The sequence below is a fragment of the Sprattus sprattus genome (genome assembly GCF_963457725.1).
Source record: "Sprattus sprattus genome assembly, chromosome: 12".
NCBI classification, from domain to species: Eukaryota; Metazoa; Chordata; class Actinopteri; order Clupeiformes; family Clupeidae; genus Sprattus; species Sprattus sprattus.
Window position 1 is genome coordinate 1,677,224 of NC_137910.1, and position 14,767 is coordinate 1,691,990.

General features: G+C 42.4%; 2 protein-coding genes across 2 annotated transcripts; one reads left to right on the forward strand and one right to left on the reverse strand.

Moving 5' to 3' along the window:
- Positions 1-3,201: 3,201 nt before the first annotated feature.
- Positions 3,202-4,209, reverse strand: hcar1-3 (hydroxycarboxylic acid receptor 1-3; the record flags this gene model as incomplete). The annotated part of the gene is made up of 1 exon (XM_080848544.1): positions 3,202-4,209. One exon carries the CDS (start codon positions 4,207-4,209, stop codon positions 3,202-3,204), a length of 1,008 nt encoding a protein of 335 aa, XP_080704670.1.
- Positions 4,210-12,545: 8,336 nt separating this feature from the next.
- Positions 12,546-14,277, forward strand: LOC308373687 (transmembrane protein 229B-like; the record flags this gene model as incomplete). The annotated part of the gene is made up of 2 exons (XM_080849293.1): positions 12,546-12,652; positions 13,784-14,277. Exons 1-2 carry the CDS (start codon positions 12,604-12,606, stop codon positions 14,275-14,277), a joined length of 543 nt encoding a protein of 180 aa, XP_080705419.1. The 5' UTR covers positions 12,546-12,603.
- Between the last annotated feature and the right edge of the window lie 490 nt (positions 14,278-14,767).

Consider the following 14,767-nt stretch of genomic DNA (forward strand, 5'->3'; position numbering starts at 1 on the left):
ATTTTAGTAATTTAATTATAAAATATTAAATACTAAATTTAATGATTATTACATTTTATGAGACTGATTTAATTAAACTAATGTAACAACCACGGTTTTACCTACATTATGTTTGCCATGTGTTTCTAACCCCACATCTTATGTTTTGTGTCTTAATTCGATTTCCCACCATCTTCTTTCCTAACCTCTTTCTTATTGTCTCTTCCTGTTTGCTGAATTATTTAGCTCTCTCTCATCGCTCAGTGTTGTCCGCCTGCTTGATTGCTGTGTATCTTCCTTAATGTTCACTTGTGGTTGTTCCTTCTGGCTGTGGTGTGTGTGTTGTGCATTTGGGTCCTCTCTATTGATGTATCTGTGAACAAGACTGTGGTGGTGAAAGCATTGATAATGTGAAGGTTGAGATACCACTGTCTGCTCAGTCAAAATGGAATGTGTGACAGTAATGTCTACCTTGTCAATGTGCTTCGGTCCCCATCATTTCTCACAAACGAGCCACTCTCACACACATGTCATCTACCTCATTTCTCTTAAGTGTGATTGCAAGAGTAGGGATCTTAAGTGAAAGAGCACTTTCCATAGTCAAACATTTATACACCTGTCAAGACAAAACAGCTGCAGTATATTTAGGTATATCCGTAACCCTCTTTTTTAACAAATACTTTTCCCCCTGTTTTCTATTCCTTCCCTGTTGGCAGTTGAATGAAATGTTGAGTTGTATGGCAATACTAAGCAGTACTTGTGTCATATTCGTAATAGCTATTTATAAATAATTGAGCTCGCTTGAGCAAGAACTGAATAGTAGCTTATTAGCGCTTATTGCGAATCATACCAGGACATTTTTTTTTAAACAATTTTTGATACAGCGAGTTTTGAATATAGTTTGTGTTGAAAAGGTATTAAAAGAGGCAGGAGTTGGCTGAGAAGGTGTGTGTGTGTGTGTGTGTGTGTGTGTGCGTGTGTGATTGCATATATGAGAGAGGGAGAAATGGACAGACAGCAGTGTCTGTGACCATGAATGTGTAGGATTTGCTCTTGCATGCAGTTCGAACCCTGAGGCTTTCTGGGAATCCTCCTCTCTGTGCCATTACTGAGATCGAAGAGAAAAAAACAGAGTGAGAGAGAGACACTAACCAGGACGTGCTGCAGAAGTTTGATGAATTGCTATAGGTATAGACTCATTAAAATCCATCCAAAGTTACACACAAGTAAAACCCTTCCAGCAGAGAGAAGTTGTACGGGGCAATTACAGTCCTTGGATTAACATTCAAAATGTCACATGAATACAAATCAGTATTTTCATTGGCTAATGATGCCTTAACGAGCTTTATTCCAGCAGTATGTCTGTATTTCCATGCAGTATGCTAGCACATGTGCTGAAACACCTTAAGGCAAATCAGGACCCAGATGGCTCAACCTGCATCAGGTAATCCAGGGTCATACCCCCGTCACAACACTGTCGTTGATGACTGCATATACTGCCCTAACAGTTGATATAATATTAACATACAGTATAACATATAACCATTTCTGCTAAGAGACCCCCCCTAAATCCTACACATTGTACCTTTACCTTTTGTTGGTACAGAGGTGGGGTATGGAGGTCCCTCCCATTGGTTGGTTCTGCAGAGGTGGGGTATGGAGGTCCCTCCCATTGGTTGGTTCTGCAGAGGTGGGGTATGGAGGTCCCTCCCATTGGTTGGTTCTGCAGAGGTGGGGTATGGAGGTCCCTCCCATTGATCCCGGACCCCGGAGCTCTCCACTCAGTGTTCCAGTGAAATGGGGTTATTGCAAGTAACATATTGTTTTGTGCAACATTGCAAAGTGGTGTTGTTATTTCAGAGAAACTGATGCTTGTTATGAGGTACAGACATGCTAAGCACACACATGTTGAATTAAATACAGGATGAGAAGTACAAGAGATGCATGGATGAAGGCATACATGACACACACAGCCTGGCATGTGATAGACTTGGGATAAACAACCTTTTACTGTAACTACCTTATTATTGTGCAGTCATCAAAGGTTACAGATTACTTTCCTAAACAAAGCAGACAGTAGTCAACAATGCCTTGGTAAACTTTTTATTTACAACTGAATGTGGAAAACCTGGAACATTTCTTGTATGAACATTGTAAAGCTATTTTTTTATTTTGAGTATGTAAAAAAAACAAAATGGTTGGAAGGCAGAGTAACACTGGATGGACTAAAATGACTTAAATTATAAACAGATACATAATTAATCTGGCTTGAAGGGCAAATGTGTATTTTCAATAAAGGTCAATGAAAGTCATATCCAGAGGAAGCCCTGACAACCTCAGTTTTTCCACCAAGCACCTCCCAACCCCTACAGGTAGATGAGACCTGAGAATGAAATATATGATCTACCAGGAATTAAGTTAGAAAAGCATATTCGAGTGATAATGTTTGTGTTATTGTAAGCTCATGAACCGTTTTGAATGAGAGCACACAATAAGTACATGGTGGGATCAACTTTAAAGTGCCATTACAGTTTGACGCTATCCTGGTATGAAACATGGTATGAAAGACTCTTTTAGGACAATAATAACACATAAAGAATTGTCTTCATATATAACATAAAGCTACTGTTTCTTTAATATTTACATATTTACATCAGTATGTATCCTCTCATAAGAGAACTTGTATAGTCCTGAAACCTTTTGAAAGATACAGCATCCACCGTGTGCATGTTTGTCTCTACTCTACTTCAGAGTGGACTTAAACTAGCTGGATTTCACAGTCACATATTAAATTAATCAGGGTGAATACTACAGAGGAGTTCCATGCTATCACAATAGCCCCTAGTAGCCTCCACTGCCACTGGCATCCTAAGTCCTCTGTTCTTCATGTACCTTCTCCATATAAGCATGAGATGGGAGTGCACTAACCCCCGTTATTAGTCACTGGACATACCCCGCCATCTGGGAGTGATCAATAGGCTGATCAACCCCAAAGTAGAAGATAACTCCAGGCTGCACCCATAAGTGTCCATAAGCACACGTTAATGATAAAATATGATGACACCCCAGTATAGAATAGTATACAGTGTTAATTGGAATGTCCAACTAATTCCATATGTTTGAATATTGTGCTTTCACATAAAGCTTCGGCACCTCCAGAGCCAGACTCCTATAGCTGTGCTCCTCGGTTGGACTGATTCAGGGGCGTCATTGATGGTTCATTTAGCCGTCGCTGGTCATGCTGCCTCTTCGGCTGAGTCGCAGATCCACGAAGCCCAGCCGGTTGATGGAACCCTTGAGCGCGTTCCTGAACATGGAGCTGGAGAAGCAGTACACGAGGGGGTCCAGGGCGCTGTTCAGATAGGTGAAGCCGATGGACAGGCTGAAGAGCTGGGTCACTGTCTGGTAGCTCTCGCAGTCCTCCGGCCAGGCCTGGCTGTAAACGACAGCCAACAGGCCGGTCAGCACGCCGGGCGCGAAGCACACCAGGAACACCACCACGATGACCGCCACGGTCCGGATGGCGCGCCGCACCTTGCGCTCCCGGTCCATGTTGCGCTGACGCAGCTTGCAGGCGATGCGGGCGGAGCAGAAGACCAGCAGAAGCAGCGGCAGCACGAACTCCAGCACGAACAGGAAGTTGTGCAGCACGATGCCCGGCGGTGGCACGGTGTACGAGTCGAAGCTGCGGCACAGGTGGCTACCGTCGTCGCCGACCTTCTGGAGCTGCGTGGCGAGCAGTGGCGCCCGCAGGCTAATCACCAGCGCCCACGTGCACGCCGCCACCACCCACGCCTGCTCCTTGGTCATGTGGTTGATGCGGTGGTGCGGGTGGACCACCTTGAAGTAGCGGTCGAACGCCACAATGGTCATAAAGGCGATGCTGGCGGCACGGTTGACCGCCAGCATGAAGAGATTGACCCGGCACAAAGCCCCTCCGAAGGCCCAGTCCTCCTTGTCCACCAGGTAGTCGATGCGGAAGGGCATGCTGACCAGCAGCAGGAAGTCGGCGATGACCAGGTTGATGAGGAAGATGACATTGGGACGCCAGCCCTGCATGCGGAACCAGAAGATCCAGAGCGCCACCAGGTTGCAGGGCAGGCCCACCACGAGCTCAGTGATCATCACCGGGGGCAACACGGAGGTGGCCAACCCCTGACTGGAATGGTTGCAATGGAAACGTGATGTTGGAAACGTGGTGTTGGGACCCATGCTGATGTTGGGATCCATGCTGACACACACACACACACACACACACACACACAGTCACACAGAAGATTGCTTCTGGTGAAAATGTCTGTGGCTCTGCTGGTGTGAAAGGTGCTGCTGTGTTTGAAGTCAGATGTAAGCAATAGTGACGTGTGCTGTGGATGAGTCACAGACTTCAGGGTCAGGGCCAGTGTTTCATCCTCACGTGGTCTTTCCTTCCTAAATGTTTCCTCTCTGACACCACTGGTCTTCAGATATAGTGATGCCGTTGCCCACCACAGGCTGTGCTATTCCGTCTGTCTCTCTCTCTCTCTCTCCTCCTGTTGAACGTTTAAAAGCACAGATTATTATTACACACCAGTGATCTGTTCAGGAGCAAAATAAATGCATGTCAGGAAACACAATAAATGTAATTGTGTTCAACAGTTTGGCGTCTCGAGTACGCCCTCTGGTGTGTGGACAACATATTGCAGTTTTGCAACCATTACCATGTTGCTGCAACCTTTATAAGTTCTCAGTACTGTGAAGTTACAAGAACAAAACGGAAATTATTAACGTTATTCCGACGTAATTTCCGTTTTGTTCTTGTAACTTCACACACACACACGCGCACACACACACACACACACACACACACACACACACACACACACACACACACACACACATACACACACACACATATAAACACACACACATACACACACATGCACACACACACACACACACACACACATAGCGGGATGGGCCGCTAACACATCACACAGCCTCATATAACCTGATGTGATATCTATTAGAAAAAATCCTTTTGTTGCAGTGAACAGTGATTACAATGATCTGGAGAACAGCAACTCATCCCCAGTCCTACAAGGACAAAAAACATCACATTTGGTAGTTGCATGGAGCATAGTCTGTATCAGTGCTTTGCTTTGCAAAGGTGCTTATGATTAAACGATGCCTTTTCTCGTTCAGTCAAGAGCGTAAGAAAACCTCACTGTGGTCCTTGACAATCTAAGCATCATTTGAAGTACTGCAACCCATAACACTGGCCCATGAGTAGTCCATGAAGTGATCATATCAACTGACTGATTGTGCACTGCAAAAATGCTTTTCTAACCTAGTGTTATTACTCTTATATTGAGATGAAAAAATCTAGTTGGTCTTGTTTCTAGCTAAATTGTACTTACCTAGTGCTCTTTGGTAAGGTTATTTTTGCCTATTTCAAGCAAATATTACTTATTTTAAGAAATCTTAACAAGCAAATTTGGCTGCCAGTGCGTTAAGCAAATTTGGCTTAAAACAAGCAAATTTGGCTGCCAGTGCGTTAAGCAAATTTGGCTTGTTAAGATTTCTTAAAATAAGTAATATTTGCTTGAAATAGGCAAAAATAACCTTACCAAAGAGCACTAGGTAAGTACAATTTAGCTAGAAACAAGACCAACTAGATTTTTTCATCTCAATATAAGAGTAATAACACTAGGTTAGAAAAGCATTTTTGCAGTGTGTAGACTGTACACGGCAAAAAATGCTTTTCTAACCTAGTGTTATTACTCTTATATTGAGATGAAAAAATCTAGTTGGTCTTGTTTCTAGCTAAATTGTACTTACCCAGTGCTTTCTTGGTAAGGTTATTTTTACCTATTTCAAGCAAATATTACTTATTTTAAGAAATCTTAACAAGCCAAATTTGCTTAACACACTGGCAGCCAAATTTGCTTGTTTTAAGCAAAATCCTGCTTAAATATGTAATTATTTGTCTTAAATCTAGTGTTTTTTTTTTTGCAGTGTAGGTCTTGATCAGACAAAAAAGACGGGCGGGTGGGTGACTTATTTCACCCCCTCTGCTGCCACAGTGCCTTTCACTTCCTGTTTATTTACTGATTTACTGAAGAGAACATTGCAACACTTGTCACAAGACTTGATATAAGCTCTACATCCATGTAAATTATCAATAGCTGTATGTAGTTATATAGTTGTCATGCTATTTAGGGTTGTATTCAGAAAAAGCATTAATGTTGATTAAAATGGCAAAAAAAACTATACCCACTAAATAACTTGACTTACTAAATACTCAACTCACTTATGAAACAAAATCTTCCAATGACTTACCACTTCTTAGCTTTGAGTCCAGTCACAGAATATTTTACGTCACGGTTGCAGACACAGATGAAGGTACAGTAAGTTCACGCCGGTGTGAGAGACAGTATGAGTGTGAGTGTGTGTTGTTCTTCAGGCGCGTCCTCTCTTCTGCTTCTTGCTACTTGAGAGTGATGCACTTTAGCTCCTCTGAGGCTGCCCTTGCATCACATGGGGAAGGAACTGCTCTTTCAGTGTGAGCTCAGCTGTTTTTAAAACAGGATATGTGGCTTTCCCTTTTGTGTTTACAAAGAAAAGTGGTTAAAAAGGAAAAACACATATTATCATGTCAGTCAATCTCTCTCTCTCCTTCTCTCTCTATGTGTGTTTGTGTGTGTGTGTGTGTGTGTGTGTGTGTGTGTGTGTGTGTGTGACATGATTCATCAGTTTAGCGTTTAATTTGGAAAAGAGGTTATTTCCTGTCACTGCCAATCCTACCCTGGCATGTCCTAACATGATGTGTTGGTGTAAAGTTCTGGAATGTCTTCAGAAAGGGCTCTGGCCTATCTTCTTTAAGCTTTTCTTTTTCTTTTTTTTTTCCAATATCCAGCATAATCGTCTGGAGTGGATTTTTCTACAGACAAAGACTGTAGCCAAAGCCGGACGTCTATATATTTTCTTCAAAGTTGCTATCAAAGTTGATATAGAAGCTTACATTGCACATTTACATTGAAATTACAAATGACTCCCCGTCCTACAAACTACTTCACCAAGGGACTAGTTGATGACTTGCACCACAAGAGTGGGGTATATATGTAAACAAATATCGTTTTAATTACTGCTATTTTATATTTCTTTTTTTGTCACTGTGAACAATTTAATCTCTTCTGTCTACTATGAAACTAGTCATCATAACACTTGTGAAATCTAGGTTTGCAAAAAGCACTCTGCTGACTCAAAGTGTCTGTTTCAGTGCATCCAGTCCATCCAGTGCCGCTGCTAGCCATTTTTGGTTCCCTAAGCATAACTCCTTTACGATATAAAAGGTGCCTTATATTTCTATACTGAAATAATATCGGCATTATAATTATTATAACTATGATGATTTTTCAGTTGCCTATTGTTGGTGCCCCGTCAGTTATGGGAGCGGCTGCACTGATAACATCTATGCTGATCTACATCCTTTTCAAAACTGATGTCTCACCTCACGGTTTCATTCTTTCTCAGCAACGTTGGCAGTATGAGGTGGTTGAAGTCTGCCTGTGCGTGTGTGTGTGTGTGTGTGTGTGTGTGTGTGTGTGTGTGCGTGCCTCTCAGGGACTGTGAAATGAAAACATCCCTCAGCTCTGAGATGGACAGACGTTAAAACTGTTCTCCAGACAATAAGTTTAGGTTATGAGCTCATTTATCTTATTTTCTTAAAACCATGAACACAAATCACAAAATGACATGCTAACACACATACACACACACACACACACCCAAGTACAAAGTATCACAGATCTCAGCATTCAAAACTGTTCTTAAAATCACTGAACTGATATTATATCACACATTGTTGTACTTGATGCCTTTGGCATTTTTATCATTCAACTGCAATGTATGTATTCTACCAGACAATATTGCAATAGTCTTCCAAAACATTGTATTTCAAAATGTGCAGGTGGAGTCAGACATGCTTCTTCTAAGAAATTTACCAGTGCTCATGTTTCTAACATCTTATCATGATGCTTCTTTCATAGCCTTCATCATCAGTATTGCATCCAGCCATTAGTTATTACGTGATAGGAAATTCTGGTATCAAATCTAGGAAGTAGCCTACATGTTTCATCTGATTAATCACTGGTATTTCTGTCATTGCAACCCGATTGTGAAATCCTTCTGTCATGATCCCATTTACAAAATGCCATTCAAACTGTGACACAGTCACTGTAGGATTTGCCTTATTCAAACTTTAGTAAATGTTTTAATGTTTATTTGAAAGAAAAACACGAGTGCATCGTACCCAATGCACCTCACCAACTAAGTCCTCACTGGGTAGAAGGGCGCAGCAAATCATTGTCATCACTTATTGTATCCGACTACCTCCTGTCTCATTCAGGTCTCATTATCAGAACTATAAAAACACACAAGTCATCTACATTACCACATTTGTAAAACATCCTGTTCAAAGCCAATAAAGACTAACATAAGATAAACCCCTTTTTTAACAAAAGATAAACACCTGTGAATATACAGGCAGACAGATTACATAGAAGGTACGTGTGAACATAGCTACATAGTCTATTAGCATAGCGTTGGGCCAACATATTACCATTGTGTCCTTGTGGTGGGTGCTTTTACTGAACTGAAGTCAGTCATCTCTATCTCCTGTCTGTGGCTGAGAATTAGACGAGGAATGCATGACTGTGCTTTAACTCCCTTAACGAAAGTATCAGACCATGCTTCTAAGTTTGTGTCACCGAGTTTGTGCTTGTTAAATATGGAGGCCCTTTCGATGCACAGCCCTTGCTCTTCTGTCTTTCTTTGTATGCTTTGTTAAGCGGTAAAAGCTACCACAGTTGATGGAATGTTTTGCTTTTTGTTTGATGTACTCATTGCTATTGGGAAGTAAAGAGGATTTCAAGGAATGCTACAAAGAAATGCTTTTGAAATAAATTGCCTACCCCTGTCTTTAAACTCAGTGCTTCTTAGTAGACTGACTCTAATGAGTCTTATCAAATCAAAGACCGATTTGACCTATTGTCTACCACTGCTGCAGCTGAAGTTAGGCTCTCCAAGGCCTCTCACCAAGTTATGTCTCTGACCTCTTATCACAGTCGGTGAGGTCTGTACAACGGTATGATGTGAACTAGCTCTGTTAAACCAGACAGCAACGACGACCTTATTCTTCGGCAGCACACGTAACTTTATTAACCATATTCAGCCTCGTACATCAGTCAGTACACAATGGTCAAGCGCACCCTAGTGGCCTGACATTCCACTACAAGGTCCTCAGGCTTTGGTCTTCTGTCTGTTACAGAGGCCTGGCTGAAAACTAACGGGGACAGAGCATTTGCCACCCTAGGCTCTGGAACAATCTGCCTGAAAGAGTCAGATTAGCTGAGTCAGTGACTTCCTTTAAGTCCCTTCTTATAACATACTTTTATACAGTATGAGTTTTAATTTCCTTTTAATTGTCTTTTATTTCCTAAATTTGTTTTTTACTCTGTATTGGTGTACCACTGTATTCGTTTTTATATACAGTACCTCGTTGATTTTATCTGTTTTCTTTTAAATGTATCTGTTTTCTTTTATGATTTTTTTTTAGCTGCCTCTATGAAGCACTTTGTAACATGGATTTCGAAAAGTGCTCTTTAAATGTAGATGACTAGCATTTAAATGATCCAGTATGAATGTCTAGGCACAGACTCCTGCTTTTGATCAGCAAGGATACTGTATATGCTGAACACCAAAAGGACCAACGCAAGGAAGCCAGAATAGACACTCTCTCACACATGCATGCACACACATACCACACACACACACAAATCCACACACATGCACAAATGCTTATCACATCAGCTATAAATTGTCAATAAAAGTTTTTAAATGCGAAGGTGGAGCTGGTGTTGTTAATGTTATACTTCTCAGCCACACCTTGTCATATTTATGAGCTCACTGCTTGTCTTTCTCGAGACGCCTCTGTTGCTAGTATGGCATTTGCCCTACAATTGCTATCTCATGTTTCTTCTCCACTTTCCTCCTTATTGTAATCTCCTGCAGTTCTTCTCTTGTGGCGATTCAGTCCAGTTAAGCTAAAGAGGTATTTGAGGATTTTTGTCTGAAACTAACAAGCACTTGCTCACAGACAACAAACAATGCACACTGATCAAAAAGCAGGCTTGCTTGCACATTAATATATTGCAGCAATATATTTGGCAAGCCTAAAGAAAACCTACCTAATGTTTTTCACGTAACATGGCGTGTTTTCGAGGAAGGGCCTCATGTGTGTATGTGTGTGTGTGTGTGTGTGTGTGTGTGTGTGTGTGTGTGTGTGTGTGTGTGTGTGTGTCTGTTTTGGTTTTCAGTCCCTTAAGGTGTCAAATGCAAATGCATGTGTCTCATTCTGCACCCTGACTGACATGTGCTGATCACACAGTTCAAGGCGCACACATGCTTTACAGTTGCCTCCTACTCTTTACCTGACAAAATGTGTTTTTTTTAAATAATCTTTATCGGAACCATCACAACCACAGTCAAAGGTTTTGCAGTAATACTCAGATTTGCATGCAGTTTACAAAATGGCAGCGTTGATGTGAAAAATGAACGACATATTGTTATTGAGAATAATAATTCAGCAAAATCAGCTTTTATTTGTTTCACGCTTGCTTTGGTTACTTTAAGGATTTGTTTTCATCTGATATCATCATATGTTATCGGGTGACAATATAATATAAACTCTAACAATGTGTCTCTATAAAGATAGTTGGAGAGTAAGAACTGTAAATCAAACACACTCTTAGCTTGCACTCACACAGACTCTCTCTCTCTCACACACACATGCATACACCATACACAGCTGGGTGCACAAGAACAGAGACACACACTTACATCACACAGGAATAAAATTATCCGTGCCAGACCAGGAAGTATTCTAACAACTTCCTCTTCACAGGATACGAGAATGTTTGTGTGTGTGTAAGAGTATTTTGTGTTTATTTTTGTGATATGTCTATGTATCCTTTATACATTGCAGTGTGTCTATATGTTCATGTTTGTGTGTATGTGTGTGTTTGTATCTGATTGTACACACATTGGGGCGGTGCAGAGGATGGACTCTGATCTGACCCGGGGAGTAATTTTCTTTCTTTATTACAGGACAGAGCAAAGCAAACACTGTTCACACCGTAACGGCTCCCTGACAGACCTCATCTTATCACTGAACGCAAAAACACGAGATCAACCCCAGCTCTGACTGGCGCTCACTTCTCTGTGCTTTGCCATCAGTACGTTAGAAAAGGGGTCTGAACAGACCTGATATATGTGTAACATTGTGTATATATGTATGTATGGGTTAGGTGAAAATCCACTTAATTTACCTCAGGACTCTGGAGTTGCAAAAGAGTATATTTATTCAACAAGAACAACCTTATCGGGCTTACCCACGTCCTGGCAGGCCAGAGAGAGAGCACTCCCAGACTGCAGCAGACAATAGAGAAGCAAGATGAAACACATCACACAACATTTATATACAAATAAGTTAGCATTCTTTGACGCCAAAACAATTCAGTCTGCAGGGATAACCACGTGGTGGGTCTCTGACATCCGAGGTCATCTTACTATGCTTTCTGTCATGCAAGGATGTCAGTTTTACACAAGGTCGAAAGAAGCACAGTTTGAACCTTCTTATCACCTCTGACCCAAACATGCTTGTACATGCTAAGTGGCGTCTGCAACAGCCTTTGGGTGGTGAATGGGCATAATAAGCTTAAGAGGATAAAAGCCTTAAGAGGATAAAAGCCATTCTGTTCGAAAGGGGGTCTTGGATTCTCACCTTGTGTTTGATGCTGGTGTGCACACTATGGATTTTTGCCGTTTGGCACTTACAATTGTATTCTATCTTTTTGTATTATTGGAAATAAACCCTATTTTTGTACACTCTGTGGTCTGTCTCCAATGTATGTTGCGTCTCACAAGCAGGGTCGTAACAAGCAGGTCAAGGACAGCCTTCTCTGCTAGCCACAATCCGTCCAAGCTTGAATGAGCATAGCAGAGAGATGGTGGGCATGTTGTTAGAAGAACACATCAGGTCTCATTGGTGATTAATGGTGAACGTCTGTCTGTCTTTCCAGCAGTGCCAACTTGTGACACCCACCCTTCTCACCCCTTATCAGTAGCACAGTGCCCATCCCAATGGACTCTTACCACCCACCCACCCAATCACCCTCCACCCCCCTCACACACACCACGCCCCTCACCCCTGCCCCTGCCAGATAAGCCCATCAGTCAATGAGTACGGAAAGACATCTCTTCTCTTTCTCTCTTAATCTCTTCTCTTTCTCTATAAATGCGCGTTAATTTGCTCTTACATCTCAGGTGTAGTGTGGGCTGCTCACCTGTCGTCAGGTAAGGGGGGGGGGGGGGGGGGGGATGTCTCTCTTCCATAGCTGCTTCCGGAACCCTTTCCCACTGAGCGCCGCAGTAGCTGGTCATCCCCTGCCAGCCATCCTCTCTGCCGCTGGTTTAATGTTTAACTCAGGACACCTGCGGGACAGGGTAGGAGAGGAGAGCACACACACACACACAGAGACATCTCATGAGATGAGACGGAGCCCAGCGGAGCAGCACTGAGACAGCATGGAGCCCAGCACTCGAGCATGGAGGAGGGAAGGAGCCAGGCTCACATGTGAGTGTGTGTGTGTGTGTGTGTGTGTGTGTGCCAATCAGTGTGTTCATGTTGAATATAATTACTAACACACACACGCACTCGCGCTGAGTCATTTACTCTCACACCAATACATATCACCTACATACGTGTGTGTGTGTCTCTGTGTGTGTCTGACATCATCAACAGCAGTATAGGATTCTGAATGATTACTAATGTATAATTTAGTGTGGTGACACAAGGCTAACATAAATTAATAGTATGTGTTTAAATGGGTGCATATTAAACAGTATACAGTATGTGTGTCCAATGTATTGTAGTATAGTATATTGTACAGAAGTGTAGTATGTAGTATATTGTAAGAGTGTGTCTGTATATGTGCTTGGTAATGTGTTTATGTGTTTTATGTTTTTGTTACAAACCCTTGGACAAATAGCAAAGTTGTGAAAAAGAGGCAGAGTTTAAAAGTTATCAACTAGAATTTAAAGAGCGAAGGGAATGTGTGGAGACCACAATCAATATTGTTTGATAAATAGCCAGAGAGGTTTTGCTAAATCATTAACACATATCGATAAATGACGCATTGCCTGTGTGTGTGTGTGTGTGTGTGTGTGTGTGTGTGTGTGTGTGTGTGCTTTTACTGTTCCATGTGTGAATTCAACATGTATGTATAACATTTGCATTTACATTAAGTCATTTAGCGACGTACAAGGGAGAGAACAGTTAAGCAATAGAGACCTAGTGTAACAATTAATACTACTTTACATAAGAAAATAGAAAAAATAAGAGCAGGAATGTAACTTTTGTAAGTGCAAGTTAAGTACTAGTCGAAGTGCCAGTTAGGAAGGGAGGTGATCTCTGAAGAGTTGGGTCTTCATAAGCTTCTTGAAGGTATCATTCTATCATTAACAGTGGTTAATGGTTATTAACTATACGCATGTGTGTGTGTGTGGTGTGTGTGTGTGTGTGGTGTGTGTGTGTGTGTGTGTGTGTGTATATGTGAGTGTGTGTGTGTGTGTGTGTGTGTGTGTGTGTGTGTGTGTGTGTGTGTGTGAATGTGTGTGTGTGTGTGTGTGTGTGTGTGTGTGTGTGTCTGTGTGTGTGTCTGTGTGTGCGTGTGTGTCTGTGTGTGTGTGTGTGCTATCACTACAGCAAGGGACAAGGGTGATACAAAAGTTGCCGAGTCATCCAGTGGCCGTCAGACGCCCACGCAGCAACCTCTGCCTCCTCTGGCACGCCTCTACATCTACGCTCTCCACGGCCTGCTGTGTGAGGTAGCCTTCACCGCCATCTTAGACTGCTGCCTCACCCCCGACCCCCGTCTGCCCGCGCACACCAGCCTGTGGGCCCTGCTCATCTATGGCTCGGCCGTCTTCGTCATGGAGGACCTGAGCCTGTGGCTGAACCGCAAGCGCTGCCCCCTGCTGGCCCGGATGGTCCTCTACACTCTCGTGACCTACGTGTGGGAGTTCAGCAGCGGGTTCCTGCTGAGGTCGTTCGGGGCGTGCCCGTGGGATTACTCCCACTACCAGTACAACTTCTTAGGCCTGGTGTGTTTGGAGTACGCCATCCCATGGGCTCTAGTGTCGGTGATCGCCGAGAAATTTTTAGTCCCCTACACGTTGAGGCTACGCCTGGAGAGCTGAACACGTCGGAACGGAGCTCCCGTAGAACTGACTTGGTGCTAGTGATCTCAGAATCATGGGGTCAATGCTCAGGATGGACAACTGCTTGTTATTGCTTTTTTTCGTTCAATAAGCGGCTGAATGAAGTGAATGAGTGTTTATATCACTGTGAATGGGAAAGACTTCAACGTTTCTCTTGGGAATGAGAGCCTTTCAAGTGCCTCGGAATTGAACTACACAAGGATAGGGGGCCCCATTTCAGACCAAACTGGAAAAAAACCAGACCTAAATAATTATGAAATTTTTTCATTCATCTTGATCATTTATTTACTTCTCTATTTGTTATTCATCAGCTTACAGTTTTCATAGACAGGAATACCTAAAGAATTTGTTTGACAAAAAATGTGAAATGGGCAAAAAGTACATTCATAATGCACTAGAATATTGGGAAATGCTGTAATTTATATACGTATTTCATTTCTAGAAGCACTTTCTGACCATTAGAACTACA